Raw genomic sequence first — 26756 nt, 5'->3', positions numbered from 1 at the left:
AAGGCTGATAAAGTAAGAATTTCTGAAATTCCTGAATTTCCTCCTGTGAACGGAGGGGCATATAGAGACATCAAATAAATTCTACGAAAATATTTGCTTCAATCTGTCTGACTGCTAATAATTAAACAAGCAAATGAAGTTTCTATAAGGTCTTTACACATTTCCCAACATCCCTCACATCCAATCCCGCCCATTAGAATTGTTGTCTTTTCTCAAGGTTGAATGTGCTAATTTTTCCTTTTTGGACTGGTTTGTACCTACAAAACATATCACTGCAATTGACATATGCAATCCCATGAATGCAGACATTGTTATAGTCATATAGACATACTTATGCAGAGACGGTTTGGGCCTATGGGCTTAGGAAAAGAATCTATATCAATTTAAGCCATATTTATAATGACAAAATTGCATTCAGTGTAAGGGTTGTACTAACGATTGTGCTGAGTTAGCCCTTTCTGTTAGGACCAGAAGGGGGGTAGGGGAAGAAACACCTTTTACCAAAATAGTTAAAACGCTGTAAAAAAAGTCTGTATATGCAGTCCAGGTCTTATAAGGAAGTGTTTTTAAACATTTATTTCTTGAAACACAAGGTTTCAATCAACAGCCACCGGAGACTCTGGGGTCATGATCTTCCCTGTACGCAACCCCCTGCATGTTCTGCATAAAGGTCAGAGGGGTTCACCTTCTATGAATGAAGTTGCCTTCCAAACAGTTTGACTACAGAACAGTTTCTAACCCAGCTTGCAAAAGTCTTAGCATAGTTTTTTAAGAAAGACAAACTCTTACTATGAGATTTCATATTCATACTCTCTGTAGACTCTTTACAAATTAAAGGCCTGTAAAATCTTGAACCTTTATTAAGTCTGTCAGCAACAAGTAAGTTGAGAAGAATACGATATGTTAATTTAAGAGGCCCATTGAGTGCCTACATTGTATTCCTCAGCTATCCAACGGGCTTAAAGTGCTTCTCGCACCTTGATATGCTAGTATATTCACACTGTTAGCATATACACATAATGAACACTCAAGCTTGGCATCAGCTGGACTTGCGTCAGAAGTAAAATATTCTGAGGTTACAGCGAATCTGAAATATATTCTGATGAAAGACAGAGGTTTAAAGAAGAAGTAAGCAAAAATAATGCTTTGCAGCACCTAAAGCAATGAGTCAAAACACAAAGCAACACCTTTAGGAAGTATCTGCAAATCTTGATTTGAATACTTTAAGGATTAGTTGTTAGGGTCAAGAAATGTTAGTAAGTGCCACCAAAAGTCAGAACTAAAATGGAAGAGCTACCTTCTGCAGAACTTCAGGTAGTATTTCAAAAGGAGTTACATTTTATTTTGCATTTGATAAAGATTCCTGTTTCTGCCATTGCTCCTATTTGATTGGGCTGTCTGGTGCCTGAACCCTACAGGGCTGCCATGCTGCAAGTAACACGATATATATTTCTTTCGTATCTGCCGCTGATAAGTCACATTACTGAAATTCATCCAGGAAATATACCTGTTAATTTTGCTTTAGATGGATTCTATTAAAACGTGAAAATCTTGGCAAGAATGGGGGTGAGACTTGCCCACTGTCTGGGTCCCTTTCCCACCCAGCCAACAGGGCAGACTTTTTAGTTCATTATCACCTCATCAGTGCTCCTGTCAGCTGCCAGCAGTGAGAAAGGACTAAGCCACTCACTAATTCCTGGCCTTCCTGCCTCCACTGAAGCAGCAGTAAATCCAGAACAGATGGATGCTCTTTAACCCTCTCAAGCCAGACACCTACTTTAATCAGGCTAATCAACCCACTCAACTCAGAACAAGGAATGACTGACAGATGCAGAATGACAGAGGGACCAAACAGTTGTAGCTCAGATCCTAACAGAAAACACCACTCCGTCTCCAATACTCTGCTGATAAGGGAGGCAGCTGGACAAAGGCAGCAGGCCTTTAGGGTCAAGAGTAGGACAGACCTTTCAGTGAAGAGGAGAAAGCAGTAGAGGAAGGGATTATGAAGCAGGAGAAGATCATTAAACTTTAAGATCTCATCACATTACACAAGCTATGAATGAAGACCAGAAGGCTTTTACTCTGTGCAAAGGCAGCTTTTGGTTTTGCAACTGTAGTTGCAGTTCAAGCCAATCTAACAGCTTGCTGTCACACTCTTTTCTCTCCTGGGACACAAGACATAAGTTTCCAACCTTGCCTTGTGTTGTCTGAGATTTATCTAGCCATGGATTGCTCTTTCAGTGCACTAAGCCAGCAGAAAACTAACTTCAGAAAAATGTGAACATATTTTTGCTAGGTTAGCCTCCTCAGTTAGTTCAGTGGTGTTTCATGAGTGCCAGATACAGTGTAAAGTAAAAACTGGGAGGGGGGAACGGGACCAGATGGGTCAGTACCTCAGGCTGCTGTGCAGTCAGAACACAACGTCTCATGTTCCTGAGAATGTATTTTCAGTCTTTGCCTGTACGCTGCAGAGCACAGCTTCATTCATACAATAAGGTAGCATCAGAAATTGTATGTGAAGTTCAAAAAGCCTCTTAAAGGGGATTTTACTGGACCATAACGTCAGGAAGGAACTCTTCTGTTTATTTTCGTATTCATATATTTCAACAAGGCCCAAACAACTGTGTGAAGAAAATGGCTAATTACAAGATGAAGATAGACTGAATCACTGAAACTCAGAGAGAAAGAATTTTTTTTTTTCAAGATTCTCTGATTTTGCTTTCCTTAACCTGTTGCAGAAGAAATGAAAAAAGAAACAGTATTATAGTGCTCTGGCATCTCGAATAGTTTTACATACTTAAAGGCTTAAAGAAAACCTTCACTGACTTATGAGGAAAATATATGAGAAAAAGTAGTTGTATATTCATTTCAGAGCTCAGAAACTTTATAAGGTGACTTGGCTGAGGTCAAATTGCATACCTACAAAAATTTATGAATGCCATTTAGAACAACTACATTTCAGTCTTGCCATTCTGGAGCATCTTATTTACAAAAGAAAAGAAAAGACAAACAGGAACAAATTCAAAGAGCAGTAACAAAATGGTAGTCCATTTGTAAAACCGAAGTCTAAGCCTGGGCAAAATTCCAGAGTAAGTTTGGCCGTGGACCAGGCCATACCCTTACAGCCCACAGGTGCACAGCACAGAGAAATGCTAAGTCAGCTCTACCTGGTGGCTCTGACTACAGAGTAGCACATGGTGTGAATTATTAGGAGCATCAACACAGTTTAATTGTCCTTTTCTCAGTCAGGCTGCTTTTTAATCTCCGAAGCCTCACTTGTGTGATCCCAGTTTCTCTCTTTTGTACCTTTTCTACATATATATGAAATCCTGTTGTGAGGAGCAAGATGAAGAGAGACTGAAGAGTCAGATCTTGCCTTGTATCATGTAAACACTACCTCCTGTTTACCTGAGGGTCTAACTGAAACCAGTTTCCTGAACCCAGGAAACAAAGCTTTTAAAAAAAACCCCTTCATAAAATTTTACCACTTCTAGAAATATTATTGATTAAACAGTATAAAGACCATCCTGCCCCTGCATCTTTGAGAAGAAAATTGTGCCCTTCTTTTAGCATTTTAATTTTTCAATTATAAGCCATGCACTCCAATTTTAAGCCAAATCTCTGTAAGATTTTGCATTTACTTTTACAATCTACAACTTTAAAAGTTATAAGTGAGGAACATATATCATAACAGCCCATTTATTCACTAATGCAGTGCATTTAGTGCACTTCTTCATTCACAAAACTGGCTTTCCACATATAATTCGTTAAAATTCATCATTTTGTTCCTTAGCTAACACTGACCAATATTTGCAGAATTAGAAGGTGGCTCTGGAATAATGGAACAGTGAACCTTCTGTGAGCAGGAGAAGGACTGCCTTGGCAATTGGCCATTGAAACCAGAACTCACTCCCAAACACCTTTAAGGACAACTACAAAGCTTAGTAATGACAGAAAAACTCATTCAAAGCTAGCTTTTTCATAAGTATGACTACAGTACCAGTCAAAAAGACAAAAAACATAGATGAGTTTATTGTAACTGTGAAATACAGTGGGAAAATATTTGTGCACGTGCCTGTTATAATTCTATGAATTTTCATTGAAAAGACAATCAAGAACAGCAAAACCATCTAGCAAAAACAGAAAGAGTGTTAGAATGACACTGAGAATCTACTGTTCTCTGATAAAGAATAATGTACTTAAATTACATAAGAACAAAATATGTGTATTTTTTTAAAAAGTAATGTTTAAAGTTCAGTCATGGAATGAGCTATCAAATACACTGTAGCATCCTCAAAGTAGAAGGTGAAAGTTAGGAGTCAGCTACTAGCAATATTTTAGGAATAAATTATTCTTCCACAATATGAAAAAGAAGCAACTCCATTAAAAGACACTGTCAGCCTCACTGATGATGGCTAACCTATGGCGCGGAGGTGGCTTGACTGCAAGTGTTTTGGAACTAATCATTCCAAAGCTTTTAGGAAAGTATGTGATCTGAAATGTAATGAGGACAATGACTCCTAATCCCAATGAGCCTGGGAAGCACTGCGTTCCTGAATAAGAGGTAGAGGACCTTGACAGAGGACATGACTCTTTCTAGGGGCCAAAAGAGATGTCAGAAGTTCAACTGAAAGTATGAGGTCTTGCAGCATAGAATACGTTTATGATGTCAAATTTGGGGATATTAATACATTTGGCATCACTTCAAGAGGACCCCTGTCAGTGCTGAGAAGCTGTCTGACCAGACTGCCGTCTTGATGGGAACTGTGATGATTCAGTTGTTCTTGGTGCCTGCTCTGGGATTCCATTGCCCAAATAATGGTATCTAAGACCACATTAGCTGTCCCACAATAGAAGAGACAAGAGGCCAGCAATGTGACACCGAATATATGGAATATCCATGCCTTTCTGAGCAGGCACTTGGAGGTCCAGTGGGGTAATCTAGTGCACCTGTAATGGCAATAGACTCTTAGGTTCAGACAATGCAGTGCTGTTCTCCTTAGAACCAACAATTAAGTGATCAGCAGGTGTCTCAGAGCTAGAAATGAGCTCCTTTCTTATCAAATGTATATCTTGCGTGTAGAATGGTGGAAGTCTTGAAAAATGTTTCTTGAATTCAAATGTAAATCAGAGATGGTGACTTCAGAATAATGGTCACACACAATAAATAAAGACAAGAAAGTGAAGACCTGAGGAACACAGAAGATGGGAAAGAACCTAGCTGTGTATCTCTTGGTCTCTGTCCTATTCAAAGCAGTTTTCTACCATGAACAAGAAAACTAATTTTAATATTGCCCTTTAAACAATACTTTAATAACTGTCCTTTATTCATTTGCAATGGCATATAAACTGTATTTATGGCAAAAAAAAAAAATATCTAATTTCCTAGCAAATGAAATCTTATATTGGGGTGCAAGATACAGTTAAATGACTTCAGTGTGGTCTGGAGATGACTCTGCTACAAGCAACACAGATGATTTTTCATTCCATTTAAACTTTTATGTGCTGAGTTTTTCTTATCCCTAAATAAGATAAATATTTTTTTTTCAGAGGAGTATTTTGAGAATTAACATGGCATTTGTAACATCCACAGATGGAAAGTGCTAGATAATGTGAAGTATCATGAGAACTAAATGCCACAGCATAAACTGAAATTATAGAAGGCTGCATAATTAAAAAAGTAATATATTCCTAGAAGTATTTTAAGGTCATGTGGAGACAAGTTATTGTATCCCATTTTGATCAGCAAACTCCTCTTGTTCATTAAAGGTATAGGTGTGTATTTCCAAAGCCCAGCAGACTGCCACCAAGTTCAGCTGGAAGAGCTGAGAAGTTAGGTAATGAAATACTTCCACTAGACTATCCTAACTCTTACCTCAAGTCAAAACACATAGTTAAGACATAAACTAGAAAAATGTGCAAATGCAGTGCATGAATTGCAAAGAGGAATGTGGGGTATTTTTTGTGTGTTCCTTCAGTTAATATTTTTAAAAGACTTTTTCTAAGACTTGTAGGATTTCCTTGGGAATAGAGCAACTGAAAAAGGTAGATTTTGTCCTTCACAATGCATGCTCCTGACCTGCCATATCAGTATATAGAATGGCGATGAAAGTTTAACTGAAATCTGTGACTGTTGGTCATGAGGAGTCAGATTTTCCATCTTTTCCAAGCAGGCATTTCCTGATGATGGTCTGCTCATCTATGTACAACTGCTTCAAAAATGACTTGGCAGTGGGAACAAGGAGTAGTGCAACTCTGAAAGAAGAATTGAGGGGTTTATTCCATGCCTCATACTATAACCTGACAAGTTCTTAAACAAGTATCCCTGGCTTGCTAATACATTAAATTATCATTAAATCACTCATCTGCTAAGAAACTTTGAGATCTTATCAGAATCCAGAGAAAATTAACTATACTTATTTATAAAATAAAAATGACCCATACTCTAGGCAGGTCAAACAAAACACAAATGATGCATGCACATTGCACACGTGAGTTTCTGCAGCAGGAGGAAGTATAACAGCAATTGGGCTAAGGTAGGTGTACACTAAAAAGCATGTATTTCATTATTAGGATTCTCGGGTGTGAATAAAGCATAACTGGCTACACAATTTACATATTCATTCCACATGGTTGTTTTATCAGTTGTTAAAACAGAAACTGAAACCAGAACAGAGATCTATTAAAAGATAATGTATCTCCTATGTATGGGAATAAAGCTTTTACATAACTCGTATCACTGAGATGAAAAACAGATAGTTGCCCAGTGTAATTTCTGTCTCTCTAAAACTACTTCCATGAAAGATATACAAGTTCTGTTTCAAAAAACAGGTAACAAAAGGAGAACTTCTTACACTTAGGTGTATTTAAGTTGCATTGAGAGTGTATCCCTCTACAAAATGGGACAAGAAATTCAGCATTTGTATAAATAATGTACTTGAGACAACGGAGATGTATCCATACACATTACAAAGTCTCCCCAGAATAAAGGCACAAAATGTATAAAGAAAGGTGTTATCAATTATGGTGTCTCTAGGCATCCCTGACTGTACTTTTCAACTTCCCACACAAAGGAAGCGCTACATCCACGCTCCTTGTTGTAGAAGAGGCAAAAACTACAGCAGTGAGACCACTGGAGTGAAGCCTCGGTGAGAGGCTGCTTGAAGGGTTTTGTGCATGACTACAGTGCGTGGCTCCAGTCCACAGACTACTTCTGTTTGGGCCGAATGCAACGCTGACACCCTCTGCAGCTCAGCACCAAACACCTTTTCCGTTCTCCAACAGTCTACTTGCATTTCTGCATAAGTGCTGGTTTCTTTTGGCTCCAAAGACAGCTTCACCTGCAGGGTTTCATTTTTTCTGTTCGACACCTTGCTGTTGGTTTTCCCTTACTGCACAAAAGAACTTGCTCCAGTGCCTCTTTCACAACGGCTTCTTTGTAGTAAACGAAAGCCTTAATGATTGTATTTTGATTGTAGAGTTGATTAATTTTGACTTTGTTTAATTTGCGACCTTTGCTGAGATCTTTAGGGCTGAGAATTAGAGAGCACACTGTACCACTGTACTTTGGACATTGTGCGTTTGCCAATTTGTTTCATGCCTCATTTGTCACAAAACCTATGAAATAGTAGTCCAAAGCCAGCTTCATATTTTTCAAGGCAAGGCAAAAATGTATTCATTTTTGTTTTAAATTAACATCTCCTGGCTAAACTAATCTAGTGTTTCAAACTCCAAAACGAAGCCCTCACTAACAATAGGAATTGAGCAAGGAAGACAAATCCAAAGGTCAGCTTAGCAAAAGACAACAGAATGCTTCTCTCCAATTACAGCACTAAAGTGGTAAGGTAAGCATACTCAATTTTATTTGTAGACATATAATAAAGAAAAAATGAGGTTGTAGAAAGGATCTGTATGAGAGAAATAAATGAAGAAGTATGCATCTTACAAACATATTGCCTATTAAACATTTGTGTCTCAAACTTTAAAGATATTTAAAAACCTAGAAACCTAGTATCTTCAGATTTTAATTCCTGACATCACTGAAGTTCTGTGGCCATGGGTGAACGAATCACTTAATGTTCTTGTTTTGAGTTTACTGCTTTGAGGAAGAGCAATAGTATTCCTCCATTTCTATAAAAAGGAAGACTTTGACATGTAAGAACCTTAGATGAAAAGAACTAAACTGCAAAGTACTATTAAAAATAGTTGTATTCTTAATATTTTTGAAGAAAATGTGCCCAGCTGAGGTCATAAAGGCTTTCTCCAAATATCAGACATATCCTTGGCATTCTTTATAACCTAACCAGACCTAACCCTTTCAGACTTCCTGCCTCCTGAGGGCTTGAAAGGCAGCAAGAATTTTGCAGTTACCTTGAACCAACAAATTGAATGATGTTTACTTCTTTCAGTAAAAAAAGGTTTCCTTTGCATGAAAAATACTCAAAACAGATTACCTACAAGAGCAAAATTTCCCTTTAGGAATTGAATCTGCAAGCCAAAGTCAGTATTAAAAGAGAGAAATGAGCCCACATAGCATATAATACATATCTTTTTACAAGATACATATTTGATTCTTACAGACATTCATTAAGAGAAGTATATGATCTGTGCTGAAAAATCACAAAACCTGCAAGATAACACCCTCTTCATCCTCAATTTAATCTAAACTACCCCCAAAGCACGTTCAACTATATTTAAGCTATTTGTGATATGTTGATGTAACTTGCCTATTAAAACCTCCAGGGAACAGTATTCTACAGCCTCCCTAGAACCCCACTTCACATCAAGATCATTTTGAATTCTCATCTTGTCCTCTAAAATCCCTGAACCCCCACTGTGGCATTTTGGCAATACATACCTTTTGGCTGGTCAGCTGCTCATCAATGGACATTTTGAACAGTAGCAGGCTTGGGAGAGACCTCTAATATGATACAGGTTTCCATTCTGACAGTGAACTGTTAATTATTTTCCAGCTACCTGCTCATTCACTTTATAGTAGTTTAATGAGAACTATGACCCCTACTTTGCTGATGAAACAGTTCTGTGAGACAATGACAGAAATCCTCCTGAAATCAAAACATATCACATCTACTCTACTACCAAAACTACAACTTGGCATAGGGGGAGAGCTGGTTGATTTGTCATGATTTAGTCTCAACAAATTTAGGTTATCTGTTACTTAACACTTTATTATTTTCTAAGCATTTACAAATAATAGCTTTTATCATTTACTCCAATAACTTTCTAAGAACTGAAGGTAGGCTGCTGAAATCCTTGGCTGCTCAAAGCTACTTGCAATAGTCATCTTTCCACAACAATATCAGTGGCCTTAAATCTTTATTAATGAAATTAAACTAAAAGATCAAACTAGTTGATTCCTAGATTGTATAGCAAATACCAATTACACCATGCAACCTAACCTCATATGCAAAGCTCGATTCCTAGATTCTATAGTGGAAATAAACTAGTGTGATCCTTTAGCTTTCAATGTTTTCTTGACATGAATTTTAAAGCTGTAAAATGCTAGTAGACTGAAAAAGAACTATAGGTTTACAGAAAGCTACAGCCATATCTACTTAGTGCTTGAGGAAGGGCTATAAAAGGGGATGTAGGGAACTCCAAATATGACATTGTGTCAAATAATTTTTCAGTTTTCCCTATAATCCTATACATAGTAGCTCCTAGTACCAGGAAAGATAGTTCTCTCTATCCTGTAACCTGCACAAACTATAACACTAGACGCTGCACTGGCGAGAAGTGACTCAATATCAATGACAGGATTATACCTTAAAGAAAGACACTTCTAGGGTGCTCAGTGTCATCTTTTAGGACTTCTAAATTAACACTTCTGGTCAATTTTCATGTTTTTAGGTCCTGTTATATGTAGTCACTTGCACTGCACAGAAGATACCACCAGCCAGATGAACAACTCCCAAATCCTCTCATTATGGAGTCAGAAATTCCATTGCCTTGCAGATGGGGTTTTTTATTTTGTCTAAAAGAACTCAAAAGTATTGTTTGGGAAGGGAGAAAAACAGAAAGATATACTGAATATTCCGATACAGTATAAAGACAAAGATTGTAGGGACTGCCAATGACTTCACTCATTTCTCCAACTCTTGTTACAAAACTCCCACTTGTTGCCCTCCAGAATTGTAGGGAAGCAATTACTTGCTTCAGAGGTTATTTCTGTAATTAAAGCAAATGGACCTGACTTTCAAAAAAGGAATTTCTATTCAACTCCAGACTACAGTCTGAAGTTAGACTGCCTTACCTACACCCCGCAAAGCTACCTTGTTATTTTAAAAACAACAAAAGAACGACTCGTGTATGCACAGTGGCCACATGCGCACATCTAACCTTTGAGATTTCCCTCCTTGTATTTTGAACTATGTTGACGATGTCCGGATGGGATTTACAATGGCTCAAAGCTACTATTGTTCACACTACATTAAATCTACAATATATGCAATGAGATACCATAATATTTTCACTTGGAACTTCTATTAACCCACAACTTGACTGTATTTAATGAAATATGTAGTGCTCAGAGAGTTGATTTATATGCATCACTATTTACAGTGCACGTTTATAAAAGAGGAAAAAGCACCCTAAGGAACTCACGGTTCTTTTGACTTTAACAGAAAGTAAAAAGTGCCTGATTTGGTTTAGCTCAGTAACACCCCTGGAAGCCCCAGAATCTTATAGCTGGATTAGGGATGGCGACAGGAATCACTGATGCAGCTGAAACAGCTAGCACAGGAAACGTAGTGTTGCTACCAATCCTGAGTCAAAACATTGCTGCATATCTTAAAACAAAAATCACAGTCATATTTATGTTTGTTGTGTATCTAAGTGTGCAGAAACAATAAAAAAAGGCATGCTGAAGACCTGGAAATCTATTTTTGTCAGTGTTGTTCTAGAAATAAGAGGAGTGGAGGATTCATGCACCCAAGGGAAAATTACACAGATTGTCTTGAACAGATAAACCTTTACTTCTGAAGAACTTCTGAATATATTTAATTACACACAGCATGTTAGAATATAGTAGAACAGTGCTTCGTACTGGAAAAACCATACTGAATTAGCTAGCAGAAGGCAGTATATTGGGTGCTCTTAGAGCTATCTTACAACCAATCTGTTTTATATGTTACTCAAAACAAAACCATCACTCTCTCCATTCCTCTACCGGTTTAACATTGGGTTAGCTGAGTAATGATTTTTAGAAATAAAGCACAGTTCTTGTTATTCTTTTAGATAAGATGATCTGCATGCAGGTTATGATAAAAACAAACTTCTCCCAAAGGAACGCCCTTTGGGCAGTGAAGAAAGTGGGGCACTGATGACTTCCAAGAAATGATCTTGTGCAGCACCTGCTCTCTAAGTGTGTTTGCAGTGATGAACTAGCAAACTGAGAAAAGACAAGAAGGACATTCATTACTAGTGCTAGGATTGTGTAAGCCTAAAAAAAAATTTATATATTTCAGTATTCTGTGTATGTATGCCAAGATCTCTACTGATGACATCTTTCAGGGCAATTTCTGTAAGAATGTTGTAATCTATTAACAGAAAAGCAAAACATAAAACCTGTGCTTTCTTAATGCTAAGGCTATGTGCTATGTTTTTCAATTCTCACTTGAAAGAGATCTAATTTTCTTTCACCATCTAGAAAACTATGTTCTAAGAACTACCGAAGGTATCGCTTACACTAAACTCAGTCCCCAGAAAACATATCCAGAAGGAAAAAAAAAAAAATCTCCCATGGAAAGGCATGGAAACAAGAGCACAGTGTAGCTAAATTCTCAAGAAGTTAATGACTGGACGTCCTTTTCCCAACTCCTCCCTATAACATTAATAGTCTTAGCAATTACTGAGTGGAACAAACCCCTTTAACACCACCTGGTGTACTTTTCAGCAGTTGGTCTTGCTTCCAGGCCTGTCATGGCTCATTAGGATAGTACAGTACTTTCTCTCTACAAGAGTGTTCTCAGGGACCACAGAATTCAAGATAAAATGAGATATGGGGGCTCTATCACAAGACAGTAAAGGACTGTGACACATCGTGCCAAGACTGTAGTATCTGAGAAAGCAACAGAAGAAAAAGTTTTTCCAGGAAGATGAAAAGTAAAACAAACCAGTTACACAAAAGATAAACATAACTTCCCTATACTTAAAGAAACAGCATACCACAACAATCTAATTCTGTGCGTGCTCATATGGGGCACCTTAGTTACAAAGGCTTCGCTAAAGGTCCCGCTTCTTTGCTTTGCAGTTTATTCTTACTGTAAAACATTGAGACTCGAGTTTAATAGCTCTGTCACTTAGGTGAATCATTTGACTGGCCAGTTTTGTGTTGCTGCCCATAAACAGGTTAAGCTTTTCTGCTTATTTCCATGATTCAGGACACCTAGTATCAGTTGCACTGAAGCTGAAGCAGCAGGCTGTCCCTCATGCTGCCACGACACTGAGCATCTCAGAGCACTTGAAGGCCCATTGACAACACAGGAGGACAGAAAGGATAACAGGATTCATACCTCGATTACCAAGAAACAAACAAGTGCAAAAGAGATCATGTTTTCTCTCAAGCGTTCAACTGAATTAAAAAATAATGGCAGAAGCCACTAAATCTGAAGGTAACCAAGATCTACAATTACATTTATGAAAAGCCTAATGTTTCACTAGAGTGAGGAGAACTGTGGCGCTAAAAAAAAAAATAAATTTCTGTCCTTTCAATAAACTTTAGCCTTAAAAGACACATGATATATCTACAGGCTGTATTTCAGCTTTCATATTGGATTCTGTGTGATTCACTTGGAGATTAACAGCAGTTCCAAGGTCAGTTTATTTCAAATTATTTAAACGTAACGTCTCTATTTTCCAGTAATTAGAAATGGATAATTTTTCACATTTCAGACTACTGCAACTGAACTTTTTATAACTTCAATGTCAAAATCTAACTGGGTGACCATATATAATTAAAATAAACATGTATAATTACATATTTTATGCTTGAAAATTAAAAAGGACAAACCAATGGTAATAGGATATTGTTGCTTTCATTTTCACTGTGTGGCCTGAGAAAGGCGTTTAAAAAAAAATATATCTAAGCTTGTAGAAGAAAAAAGGGACTGATGCAGATGCACTTGTTCAGCTTTGCCCCAGACAGTAAATCCTACAGACATGGAGTGCCCCCTGTGGGATTTTACCTTATTTAATTTTACACAAAGTAATTATAGGAGGTGCTTTGGTACCATTGCTGCAATCACGTGATGGCCTGATACACCAAAGTGGCCCGTAGACCTTATAAGTCCAGTTCAATAGATGAAGAGTTTTCACTGGGCCTAGAAAGCCATAACTTGCAGATGCAAGGCTAACTTAATCCTGCTTTGTAGCACTGACAACAGATGTGAAGTGACTTCAAACTACAGACACAACTGTTAATACACGTACGACATACATGTACTTCTGCAGCTAGGGATCATTTCTCCTCTGAAGAACTGTTGTTAAACCTTAGCACAAACCATAATTTCTCTAATGACAAAAAAAAAAAAATATTTAATTTTCAAGAAGACAATTTCTGATGAGCTGACAAGTTATCACACGATGGACATTTTTTTTTTTCTGGTTTTGTGCACATAACCTGAAATATTTTTGTTTGGTTAAACTGTTTGTTGCATTTGAAATTACTTCACACCTCATTTCAGATCAACTGAAATTACTTTTCTGGCAATATGTGCCAATTAATCTGTTTCTTTTGGACTACTTTCAATTTCAACCTCATACCTCCAGACAATACTGCTTTATTGCTGAGAGGATGAACTTTTCAGAAGATAAACAACCTCAGCTTCCACTGACTTCATTTTCAGATCTGTTTGTGAGCGTGTGTATTTTTCTTATCTGATAGCCAGAAAATGAACACGCAGACTTATCAACCATCTACCAAATATTTTTAAGTGACTCGCATATCATGCAGGAAAACTGTAGCAGAGATAAGGATGAACAGTCTTCCTGCACAGCACTGCCTAGGTTGGCATCTTATTTTTAATAGTAGCCCTCATGTAGCTCTCAGCAGGCCTTCCAACTCTGAGATGAAATAAAGAAGGAATACAATAAACGGCTTCATAAAGCTACACAGGCCTGGTTCATCTCTGATCACCACCTACACTCTGTATCAAACAAAACTATCTGTGGGATGTATTCATGTAATTAGAGACTACTGTGATAAATATGCAAAAGGCCATTCATGTAAAGTCACATAAGAAATCAAAAGACATTTTTGACAGCTTGATTTTTAAATATAAATTATGGTCTATTTTAACAACTCATTTGTCTGTAATATCCTTGATTATTTTTAAAGAAAAAAAGACAATAGTAAATTATTCTTGGACAGATAATAATCTTCCTGTTACCTGCCACCAGGATGAAGGATTCAACTCCGAAGCACCAACTACATTATCTAAGTCTCCATCCCTTGAATTACAGGGCTAGCAGGATTGCAATTAGCAAGAGAAGGCATAATTCGGGAAGGGGCTGTTGGACAGTTTTCCAGGTCTGAAAGAACAGATTGAGAAATGCTCCAACTGGGACTTTTCAACCCGAAGCAGATGACTACGCAGGATCTTCTGGTCCTTCTGACCATAACAAAAGGCCTGCCTCTTAAAAAAAAAATAATATAAAAACCCTCGTCCCTACATGCAGACACAGTGTCTGTTCCCCTTTCCTATAAGTGCAGTGTCCGCTGCTACAGTTTTGGCAATTGCATGAGCTCGGCCCCAGATTAGACTGTTTGTGCTCGGTTATTTTCACACACTGCCAAAATTTGCTGACAACACCAGGAGAAAAAAAGGGAAAAGAAAACTGGTGATTTTCAACAGTTTATAACTCAGCTCAGCCTAAGCAGGTTTTTATGGGACAAAGAACAGAGATTTCTCTGTAGACAGCACTTTATTCCTGCCTAATTTAAAAGATTTGCTGTGAATGATGGAAACACTAGAACTTCTTAAAGAAAACATAACAAAACAAAAATCCTAGCAGTTCACTAGTATTTTTTTACAGTAGATCATGTTTGGTGATATAAATAGAGAGACTGTTATCTACCTCTCTCATAATTACTTACAACAAAGTTCTTTTTAAAGAAAATGAAAATATTAGACTTAAAGGAAGAGGGCTTCAAAAGACATAGTATTTCTTTAAGAAGTGAAATTTCTTCCTTGGAATAATTCACACTTGTGCTATTCTAGTGCTGCAGTATTCCCTAAGGAGTGGAAATGATCTTCTCAGGGTTACAGAGTCAGTAGTAAACACAAGTTCTACTCTAAGAAACAGTATTTTAAATATATATTTTCATTAACATAATATCTAACAACTTCCTATTAAAACCCAGAGGTGACTTTCTGGAGTCCTCTTGTTGCTTTAACACTTTCTTTCAGTCCATGTCTAGAATCCCCTAAAGCAGCATTTCCTAAGCTATTTTTCATGTTTGCTTCCGTGCCCCATTAGCTGACTGCAGGGCCCAGGCTGCTACTTACACCTCTATCAAATCTTAAATTTAATCAGTGCTGCTTTCGAGCACCTCAAATTTCCCCACTGAAGTATGTCCTAAAACTTGGGAAGCAATATTGCTTTACTCTATTGTTGATCGGTATCTGCACAACAGCTATTGTTTTTCATTAAGGATACCAAAACCAGCTAACGGCTTCACAAAATTGACGACTTGTTCAATTTTTGAGTTGAAATAGGAAACATTTTAACAATATTAGAAACTGTTTGCAAAACTAGAAACCAGATGAGAATAGTGCTTTTCGTAAAAGGCATATGCTAGGAAAGTAGGGCAACAAAGAATATACTGGAGTTTCTGTATATAAAATATAAGATATTTAATTGACTGGGAGTCCTCAGTAGAGACTTGTTTGCAACAGAGCCTCGTGTGAGGGTAAGTTTTTGAAGTTTGGAGCAGCTTTGGCAGCTTTATAGAACTTTAAGACAGACCAGTTATGACTAAAACATGCTCAGCTAGTTAACTATACAAACGTAATGTTTTTTCCATCTTTCTCTCCATGCGCTGACAGCATTACCATTCTCTCCAGTGTTCTTCTTCCTTCTGAGGTACAATGGATCTACCAGTTTATGCAGTTCCTGATGCTACATTTTAGTACAACAACTTTCCAACAATAACTTACTCAGCTAAGAGAGGTCATCATTTAAAAGAAGGGAGTAGTTATATTGAAGGCTCTAGAGCTACACAATTCCAAATACATTTCAGGATATACTGCACACTGTGTATATTTTAATGAGAAGGTTTGGCAGAGCAGTTTGGCAGAAGGAAGTATTGCCAAGTGATTGGATATGGGATACATCTCCAGTTGCTCTGGATTCCCACATCACCTTAAGAGCTATTCTTCCCATCCCCCAGTACACTGACTCTCAAGGCAGTCAAATTTATAGCTCAATAAAATTTTTTATTAAAAATAAAAAGTGAGGCTTTAAGTACTGCAGTCTTCCAATGTCCTTATGCCAGGTCTCGATCAGACTGTCGTAGCTGAATATGAAGCTGGGGAGGCTTGGCCCACTTTATATAGCGCTCTTATGTTAGAGTTTCAAGATCTAAGCCACCTCTCTTTCCATTTTGTAACAGCTGTTTTTCTATCCTTTCATTAAAAAAAAAAAAAAAAGGAAAGAGGCTAGTGTAGAAAAGTTAAATAAATAAATAATGGCTCACAAAACCACAGTGGAGGAACCACTGCTGGTCCTGCCAATAAAAATGTTCCTTCTCTTCAGGGCTGGCTAAACAACTGAAAGTGTTTCTAATGAACTGCTGGCAGCACTATCCATCATTGCACTAAATGGATTCATGTCTCCCTAAACTAAGGATAGCTATTTATCTATAATGCACGGTCAGAAATTAGGAAGTATTTAAGCCTTAGAAGTCTAATTCCTCACTTCTCCCCACCTCCTCAAGCTTGGTTTTATTCAGGCCTCCTTATGTAAAGATGACAAGAGAAGTCTGGTTGATAGAGAATTTCAAACTCTGTTCCAGTGCTAATGAATCATCTGCGTGAGTCTGAAAAATACTTCAGCAGACCAGACATCTGCAGTCTGATTTTAGCATTACAACTACCTGATACTATGTTTATCTCTTCCCTCTGTCCTTTTTGTCATTTGCCACACTGACTTGTGTCTTACCTTAAAGTAGATTCTAGGCTATCCAAAGCAAGATGGCACATTTGTAAGACACACAAATAATTGAGTTCCAATAATTGTTTAGGACCTTTGAAAATGCTACTGTGCAAATAGTAGTAGTCTACTGCAAATGATCAGAAGGAAGAAACATTTTTGAGCTGTAAAGAAAGTGTGAAAGTAGTGTAGGTAATCCCTGGTCAGAAGTCACTTCTGAAGGTTCAACGGATTACACAGATAGCTACTATCTATAGAGACATATTCATACAGTGGTTGCCTTTAGAACACCAGGGATCAGAGGAGAATTCAGAGATACCAATAAAACATGCTTACAAATAATGGAAAGAAACACTCACTTCATCTCCAGGACCTCCTCCAAATGTTTCCTTCTTTCAGCTCGTAGGTTGGTCAAGTGGGTTTCCTTCTCAGCCAAAGACTGTTGTGTAGAGGACAGTTTTGCTTTCATTGACTCCAGCTCCTGCTTAACCTTCTCCATGGCCATCATCAGCTCTTCTACCTAAAACATTTTTTGGGAAGACAAGAGGAGAGAAAAATAGTGTAATGTGACCAGCTGGAACTTACTAAACGTCACAACTAAATTGGAGCACAAAGGTTACCAGTGCATGTACACTGCATAACACTTCTGTAGACTGGATGCATCATCCAGTGCTGTGGACAGGATGTCTGCACTTGACCGAAGCAACATTACAGTCTGTGAATGAACACAGTCTGGTCACTGGAATGTTACCATTACAGTATCAAATTACAAATCTTTAACTCTTCAGTATTTCTATTTTAGAAAACGTACCACAATGATAAAAGGATATCTGATATAGATTAAAATTAGCCCACAGAAATGCTAGGTGTGAAATAGAATACATTGATACTACACCAAGAGTATAAAAAAACTTTCTCTGTAAATGATGCTGAACGAAAAACTACATATCCACTTCAAGAACGAAGGTAATGTTTCTGAAACAGGGAGAGGACTGGGTTCCATGAAGATGTAAGGCTACTTCCCTCAAAATACCTGTTGTTCAATGCTTATAGGCACGTTTTGTGATTTAGCAACATAAAAGACATTCAAAGAGTTGCTGATAGCAGACAGGTACAGCAGAGCAATGCTCATAACTTTGGCAAACGGGAAAGGTTCAGAATTAACACGATTGTAAAATCTAGCACAGATATTAAACCAAATGAACACAGACATATTTTATTTTGCACTTGGAGCAGGTTCTGCCTCAGCTAGAATTTATCACTAATTAATATGCAAACCCACAATAAATACTCAAGTACAGCTACATGTAACATACAAAAATCTCTGGATATTCTTTTAATAATTTTATAATAATGCTTGACGGCACACATTACTTTCACTGACTTCTTCCATATCGATTTTCTATCACAACCAAGTGTTCATAAACGATTTTATAATGTGCTTCAAATGGGAAACTCAGCCGCTACTGTTGCACATAATGAAACATTTGTATAAATTTAGTATGATGATACAGCACTGCATTGCATTTATATCCCTGCATAACAATCAACTTGTGCTCCATCCTGGAAGTGAATTACTGAAATTACATCAAGCTCAATTTCTACTTACATGTTTTTACAAAGAGAGTTGGGCTTATCACACGCTATACAGGTGCTGGAGGATGGAAGGTGTGGAACATACCACCCCTTGCTTTAATAAATCCTGTACTCCTAGGGGCAGAGCTAATGCCTCAGGACAAACACGGCTAACAAGACTGTTCTTCATCCTCAATCAGTGGTCGAGCAAGAAACATTGAAATTCAGGATTAGCAGATTTCTAAAAATCTGGCATTGACACTGTGCAGTGCTTGCTGCAGGAAGCCTATCTACTTCCACTCAAATGCAGCTGACAACAATCATTCTTCTTTTGCCCAGCAAATTAAGAAAAATTTAAAATATGTAATTATCAAAAACTATTTGAGATGTACAGCCAATAATTCATCCAGTAATCAACAGACTGAAGGATAATTTCAGTGGCACATAGTCCAAACTGGCTAGCATGCATATAACAGCCCAACTTTTCCTGTCTTATTAGTGTTCAGAGTGCAAAACAAGATCAGAAACTGTCAATTTTTAAAACAAAGAGAAAACCCCATAAAATGAAAAAGAGAAATATATCAGAAAAGAATCCAAAGAAAAACTGCAGAAACAATGAAGAGCAAGAGTACTACTAGGATAGAAACTGATGCCTAGAAAGAGAAAAATAGTAACATGCTGGGAAAGTGAGGGTGTACTAGTATATCAGCTTCTAGTGCATCAGCTTCTACTTCCTTTGGGTGGATCAGAATCACCTACACAAACATTTTCCTTTAAACTGAGAAGAAAAGAGGCACACTGAGTACAAAACCCTCTGCTTATAACAGAAAACAACCTCAAATAAACAAGCCCCCAGCCAACTGCAACAATCAAAACGGCTTACGTCAATCTGTCAGTTGCCAAGATAAAACAATCTCTGAAGCAACATCTTTTCCATAATTAGGACTGAAAGATTTCTGACATCCTTCATTCCATTCCCAGTCACCAAGATTAGTGATGCTAACACTGAAGGGCTGGTTTGCTTGATGCAGATCTCTGGCATAACAACTCCATGCTGTAAGAAGACACAAGGAGGCTAGAGGTCGATAACTAGGCCAAGGCTCCTAGTGCTCAATGGCAAGATCTAACTCTGCAGGAGTACTTTGCGCTAATGGTTATTGCAGGTACTTAATCTTTTTCTTATTGCTCCATTTGGTAATTCTTTTAATTCTAAGGTTATATTCTGGTTTTGCAGGTTAACAGAAAATTGATCTAATCATGTATTAGGAATGGCTGGAATGCAAGCGGCTTTTAAACTGTGCCAACAACTTAGTTCACGGAACTGCCATTACCTTTCATCCTCTCCAGCAAGTACCATTTGTCATGCAATTTACTAAAGACAAAATTCACCAAAATAGTGATGACTGTATTCACAATAAAGACTTCATTGTTCAGATTCACCAAGTTATAGGTATTCCATGGAAGCATTTCAATTATACTTCCACAAAATGAAACATTTTATTTGGCAGCTTATGAATCTTAGTGCAGACCTGACTCTGTATGTCCCAGTAAGCAGTCCTGTGAGAAATGATACAGGAATAGTCACTGGAAGCAAACTGCTTGCAAAGCACATCTAATTTAGCCTATACAAAAAACTTCAAATCTACCCTTGAGTTTTTTCTTTCCCTGAGAGAAGCTAATTATATAATAAAGAAAAAATATTTGCCCAGAACCAGAGTTCTTGGCACACTGAGGCATTTTCAGACACATGCTGTTGACATTTTCAATTTAACCGTAGGTAAGCTTGTGCCCTGTCAGTTAGAACTAGAAAGTTTCCACTTCAGAAGGTGTTAAAGAGTGCACACTTGCTCCTTTTTGCCCTCTGCGCAAATGATAGTATGTAAAACAGAGCATATCTTTGAATATCTATGACTTACCCCTGATTCAATTTTCTGTAGACAGGCCTGAAAGGTCTTCATGTATTTTGAGCAGGATGGATCTGCAGAGAACTTAAATGGAGACTATTTTTTTTTTATTGCTTTTAGGCCCTAAGTGACCTGACCAGCTGACATCTTATATTTAAGGAAGAACATGAAGCTGAATATGAAGTTTCCATTAGAGGAGAGAGTTCCTGAGAGACTGAACAAACTATGTGAAAGAGGACAAACTATGTAAATTTGATCAATATGGGATTCACAGTAACAGAAAAGGGAAATGTCAACACAGCACAAATATTTTACATAGTATTACATCTCCTTAGAAACATGAAACCGAGGTGGAGAGAAAGGCAGTACAACAGAAGTAGTTTATCTACCATGTCAGTGTCAGCCCGTAAAGAAATAGAAGAAATGATGTAATACTAAAAAAAAATCAAGCCCTTTTCAGGAGACTGCCTACCATCTTAACCTCCCTACTCCTACAGACTATAATTTCAGGTTCCTCTGATGCAACTGTCAATCAGAAAACAGGCTGTTGCACAGACATACAGTTAGCACATTATCTCCAAATATGAGGTGTTTTCTGGTAAGCTTTTTGGCCATTGGGTAATGTGAAGCCACGTGCTTCCAAAGTGCTTGGTCAAGTTCTGAAAAACCAGTAAAAAGACAGTAAATTTGAGAAGGGGACTGGATATACAAAATATTAATGAGGCTGGGGATCCTACCAACCTCCATACTAGCTCCTGGGAAGAATACTAATGATCAAGACAGGCAAGCTCAAATTCCCACCTGTTATATGAGGAGAACTAATTCATGACTGAAAATTTTTGAGACACAGTAGATATTTCAGGCCGGGAAGAAGGCTACATCAATTGATATGGTTGGTGTTGGTTGCCTCTTAAAATCAGAGCCCAAAGGCTCCAATACCTAAGGTCAGTCCAGACACACAGGCTAACTAAAGCAGCCTCAGGGGCCCCAAATCCTTCAGCATGTTTAAATTGCAATGCAGAGGCAGCTAACTTTTTCTTCCCCTTGTGAACTTTGTCCTAAGTGATAAAGGATCACCTGAAGTGAACTTTTCTACTGCACAGAAAATTGAAAAAGGCCTCTATAGCCCTCTCAGGAAGATAGCTCTGGAGCTTCATTTTCTGCTTACACCTTGTCAGAGAAGCAGAGCAATTCTGGGCCAGCATCCAAGCAACAAATGCATCATGAATGCTAGTAACATGATGTAATTCACTACAGCGATACTTTGCAAACATAAAAAGGCAATGGACAAAGTCATCAATATGGCAAAGAAAGGAGTAAAATTCTATGCACTTGAAAAATATCTGCAGTGGCAGAGGATCTATTCTGAAATGGTGACCCATGCAATCCACTTCTATATGCTATGTGCATATAAAGAGAGAGGAAAAAGTTAAAGAATGCCCTCCACAGACACTCCAAAGGAAAATTTTCCAGTCTTAAGGGACAGGACATGAATGCATCCATAGTTCAAATGTATATAATTGGCTTAAATAAAACTTATATAAAACTTAAATAAAACTATATGTAATGTTAGACAAGGCTCTTCCCTGCCCATATATTAACAATTGTCTCTTTGCAGAAGAGACTGTATTTCTCTCTGTTATTAATTTTTTCATAGAACCAAGGAATGGCTTGGGTTGGAAGGGACCTTTAAAGATCATCTAGTCCAACCTTACTGCCGTGGGCAGGGACATCTTCCACTCAGTCAGGTTGTTCAAATCCCTGTCCAACCTGACCTTGAAGACTTCTGATGATGGGATATCCACAACTTCTCAGTCCCAGTGTCTCACCACCCTCATAATAAAAAATTTCCTTACGTGCAGTCTAAATCTAACCTCTTAGAGTTTAAAAACACTGCTCCTTGACCTGCCACTGTACAGCTTGGTAAAAAAATCTCTCTCCGTTTTTCTTATAATCCCCCTTTATACATTGAAAGGGCACGATAAGGTCTTCTGGAGCCTTTTCTTCTCCAGCCTGGTCAACCCCAACTCTCTCAGCGTTTCTTCACAGGATAAGTGCTCCAACCCTCTGATCATTTTTGTAGTCCTCCTCTGGACCTGCTCCAACAAGTCCATGTCTTTCCTGTGCTGAGGACTCTTGAGCTGGATGCAGTACTCCAGCAGGGGGAGTCTCACCAGAGCAGAGCAGAGGGGCAGAATGACTTCCCTTGACATGCTGGCCATGTTTCTTTTGATGCGGCCCAGGATATGGTTGCCCTTCTGGGCTTCAAGTGCACATTGCCACCTCATGTCCAGCTTTTCGTCCACCAGGACCCACAAGTCCTTCTCCACAGGCTGCTCTCAATCACTTTATCCCCCCATATGTATTGACATTGGGGATTGCCCCAATCCAGGTGCAGGACCTTGCACTTAGCCTTAGAATCATATAATCATTATGGTTGGAAAAGACCTCTAAGATCATCATCAAAACCAACTGTCAACCCAACACCACCATGCCTCCTAAAACATGCCCTGAAGTTTCACATCTACACATTTTTATAACACCTCCAGGGATGGTGACTCCACCACCTCTCTGGGCAGCCTGTTCCAATGTCTGACCACTCTTTCAGTAAAGAAATTTTTCCTAATATCCAATCTAAACCTCCCCTGAGCCAGCTTGAGGCCATTTCCTCTCATCCTATCACTAGTGCCTTGTTGAACCTCATGAGGTATTTCACTGATACAGCTAAAGTTTCAACCATCCAGATGGTCCAAGGTATCTGTCAGTCTGTTACTGTTCCTTCCTCGTCCTTTTTTTTCTTTTGATCCAGCAAAAAAGACTGCATATCAGTCCATAATTAAAAGTCTCAAAGGGCATGAGAAAGGGACTTGACTATTACATGAAGAACCCTACTCCTATACTGGAGATACAGCACTTTATGTGCAGCAACAGATGGGAAACTTATAGTTTAATGTTTAATTACATAGCTAAAAACAGACACATTTTTATGTTTCTGATTGAATGAAAGAAATTATATTTCTTTCAGTGTACAGACAGACACAGTGGGCTATGAAATAGCTGTTTATATTAATTGTTGTGCCTCAAAAGTTCCAGGCAGAATACAAACTGATGAAATTTTAGAGACTACAGATACAAATACCAGCATGAACAATTAATTTTCCATGAGCATTGTATAAATCAATTGCTAGAGATCTTATTTTCAAAACCACCTCAGCAGGCTAACTTGTATATTTAAAATTATTGGCTTTCTGAACATAGACCTTTCTTGTAAAAACAAGAAATTTGCATTACAAGACAAAATGTACTGGAAATCTGTACTTTTGCCCAAAATAAATTAGGCCAGCAAAACAAAAAGTCTTGCAATTGCAAGCCAGTAGTAAGAACACTACAAGGACTGAAAAAAAAAATTAACATTTCTCAAAGTGTCACTCACTCTCTCAGAGGACAGTCTCCTACTTTTCTACAGCTCGAGTTTTTAAACTATTTTTCATTTCACTGTGTACATTACTGAAATGACAAAGGGACTGCAAATTTCTGCATTATCTTTTACTTAGTTCAGCTGATTAGAGTGCAGGACAGAGAGAAGGGAAAGAAATAGACTTGAAAAGAAAGACAAAGACAAGAGTTCTCGCTCCCTGCAAACTTGTTTGGATCCCAGAAAAATTTCCCAGAACAGATGTTAAGACATGGAAAAAGCACAGGCCAGACTTGGGACTTAAGTATGTAATTTAACTGCCTCAAGTAACATATTACAGGGAGAAAGCATTAAGTCTGACATAACTTGGGTTGCCAGCAGGACCAGATGGTTTGCTTAAATCACAAGCTAATAAACCTTTACACAAAATAAGAGGGAAATGAATTATGGTTTCATCAGAGCCCCATTTTTGTGAAAGCAGTAGGGTGGCTTTGGGTACTCTTAAAGACTATATCCAAGACACTTAACTAAATTCTTGGATATTCTGAATTAAGGGAACAACTTTCAAATTCTAATAGATACTGGGAAAGCTCTTAGGTTTAGATTTTTGAGAGCTAAAAATATCAGAGGGAAATGAGAGAAATAAGTAAGAAATAACAAGAAAAATCTCTCCCCCCACCCTGATAAAATTCAGACGTAATTTCTGGTTTGTAAGGTAAGGACAGCCCTCAACTAGAAGAATAGCAGGAGGGTATAAAACAGAATGGCTCTGCCCTACCACACAGGCTGGAGCTCTGGCTCCACATCAAGGCCCTCTTATTCACCACCAGTGCATGAGTATGCATATGCCTGTAGGTGGACAGAGGAATGCATCATGGCTACCGGCTTCTCCACTACGACAGTGTGAGACCACTAATCCTTTTGAAGCAGATACATAAGGGGCTAAGATCCTTTACCTTCATTTTTATTCTGTAACTGTAGGCACCATAAAAATAGCCTAAGTTGAACCAATGTTCACCTAAAGAAAGCATTCTTCTCTACACTATGCTTATCACCCTGTATAACTTCTTCAGTTAAGTGTGGTCACTGTTAATGAACATTGCCATAAGATCCTATACAGACAAATGAATTTTTTCTTCCCCCCCCCAATAGTTGAAATTCCTTAGTTGAAGATCCTATCTAAAGCCATTCAGAAATAAACACAGCAGAACATTGTGCAACAATTAAGATGTTTCTATACATCACATTAGCTTCGATTTCAAAGAGGATGCCAGATTTACAGCGCCCCTTTTGTCAAGGTCAACTGTGTATACCATTAGAGGGCTGTGGCAGACTGCACATGGGGAAGAGGAGTCCTGTTTTAGTCTCGATGAAGAAGGGAGTTAGTGTCAAAGCTGTGAAAATTGCTGGTGGATTATCAGTTCTCCAGAGACAAGGCAGAATCTTCTGATCACGTGTAATATGCAACAGTAATTTTAGAGATGAACTTTGTGTTTCTTTACATTAGTGTGTGACTTTCTTAAGTCTTTGTACCTTTGATTTTTAGTTTGTTAGGATTTTGTTCATTTAGCATCCCTGATAAAATACAGTGTGTTAGTGGCTTAACAGAACTGGTGCCACTGTCCCATTCCTGCTTTATTAACTGGGAAAAAGGAGAGAAGAAAGATAAAGAGAGAAGACAAAAGACTATAGTCTGAAAAGCTTCAGCATACTGTAGTTGAATGCAAATTTTCTTATCACTGTGAAAGTGAGACACTTAGACAGCTGATGTCTCCTGTTTCCATGAGTTGGTCTCTCAACAAAAACATTAGTTACAAAAAAAGCATCTGATAATGGAATTAATCTCTGCGTTGCTCCTTACTGTCTCCACTGATGGCTCTAGGCAATGAAGAGCACTAATACTAGACTGAGCAGACGATATCTGACAGTACAATGTTACTCCTGCAGAACCCACAGAAATAGAAATAGACGAGTCTTTGTCAAGGAGTACGTTACTTAAGTATCAATCAAGAGTGCTTTTTACTTATATTCTGAGACCACTGAGCTCTTGTATGAAGAAGGAGGAATCAAAATTCACAGATGTTTGGAAAAGAGAAAACTTCTGAGCTGCCAGACTTCAGGCCTGAATAAGTCACAGCTGTGTCCTGTTAGGATGCTTGGAGGTAGCTCTGACAGTTGTATCTCCTAAATGAGGGCCATAAGCCATATAAATAAGCAACAGCCTACTGCTGGGACAAGAGCTCTTCAGAAGGAAGCAATAATTGTCTCTGCTTAACACATACAAAATATTTGAGTTAGGCCTGGAAAAAGTAAGTCGAAGACTGAATTCTGATTTCTATTGAGGACAGAAATCTGTTGTAGTCTCTGGTATCTCAAAACTATAACAAGTTACAATTTTATTTCTGCATTTCCCTCAGCTGGAACCATTACCCGATGAAGTATTCTCATTTAATCCTTGCAACCATACTAAAGGAAGCTATCCTGTTTTATTTTACATGGCTCTACAGTCTTAGGAAACTGTCTTGTGTTTACCTTCTGTGGCTAGCAATGAATCTCTACAGCCCCTTGGGAACAGAACAGCAATCACTATTTCAAGGATAACAATTCAAGGGATAACAATCTTGCAAAAAACCTGGATTTTGATCACCATTTAAAAATCTCTACAGAGGCAGAGAAACTAGAATTTAGCA

The 26756-nt window shown here is 38.0% G+C and overlaps 1 protein-coding gene across 7 annotated transcripts in view; it reads right to left on the bottom strand.

Moving 5' to 3' along the window:
- The window catches only part of ERC1 (ELKS/RAB6-interacting/CAST family member 1), a 304598-nt gene that overhangs the window by 89269 nt on the left and 188573 nt on the right, over window positions 1-26756 (bottom strand). For all 7 annotated transcript variants that reach the window (XM_064458288.1, XM_064458330.1, XM_064458316.1 and 4 more), the window contains one exon: window positions 17532-17692. In XM_064458288.1, the coding sequence (XP_064314358.1) occupies window positions 17532-17692 (161 nt within the window). The remainder of the gene's footprint in view (window positions 1-17531; window positions 17693-26756) is intronic.

Source organism: Phalacrocorax carbo, chromosome 1 (assembly GCF_963921805.1).
Source record: "Phalacrocorax carbo chromosome 1, bPhaCar2.1, whole genome shotgun sequence".
Classification (NCBI taxonomy): domain Eukaryota; kingdom Metazoa; phylum Chordata; class Aves; order Suliformes; family Phalacrocoracidae; genus Phalacrocorax; species Phalacrocorax carbo.
Note: the sequence above shows the minus strand (reverse complement) of the source record. Positions and strands in the feature narration are given on the sequence as shown.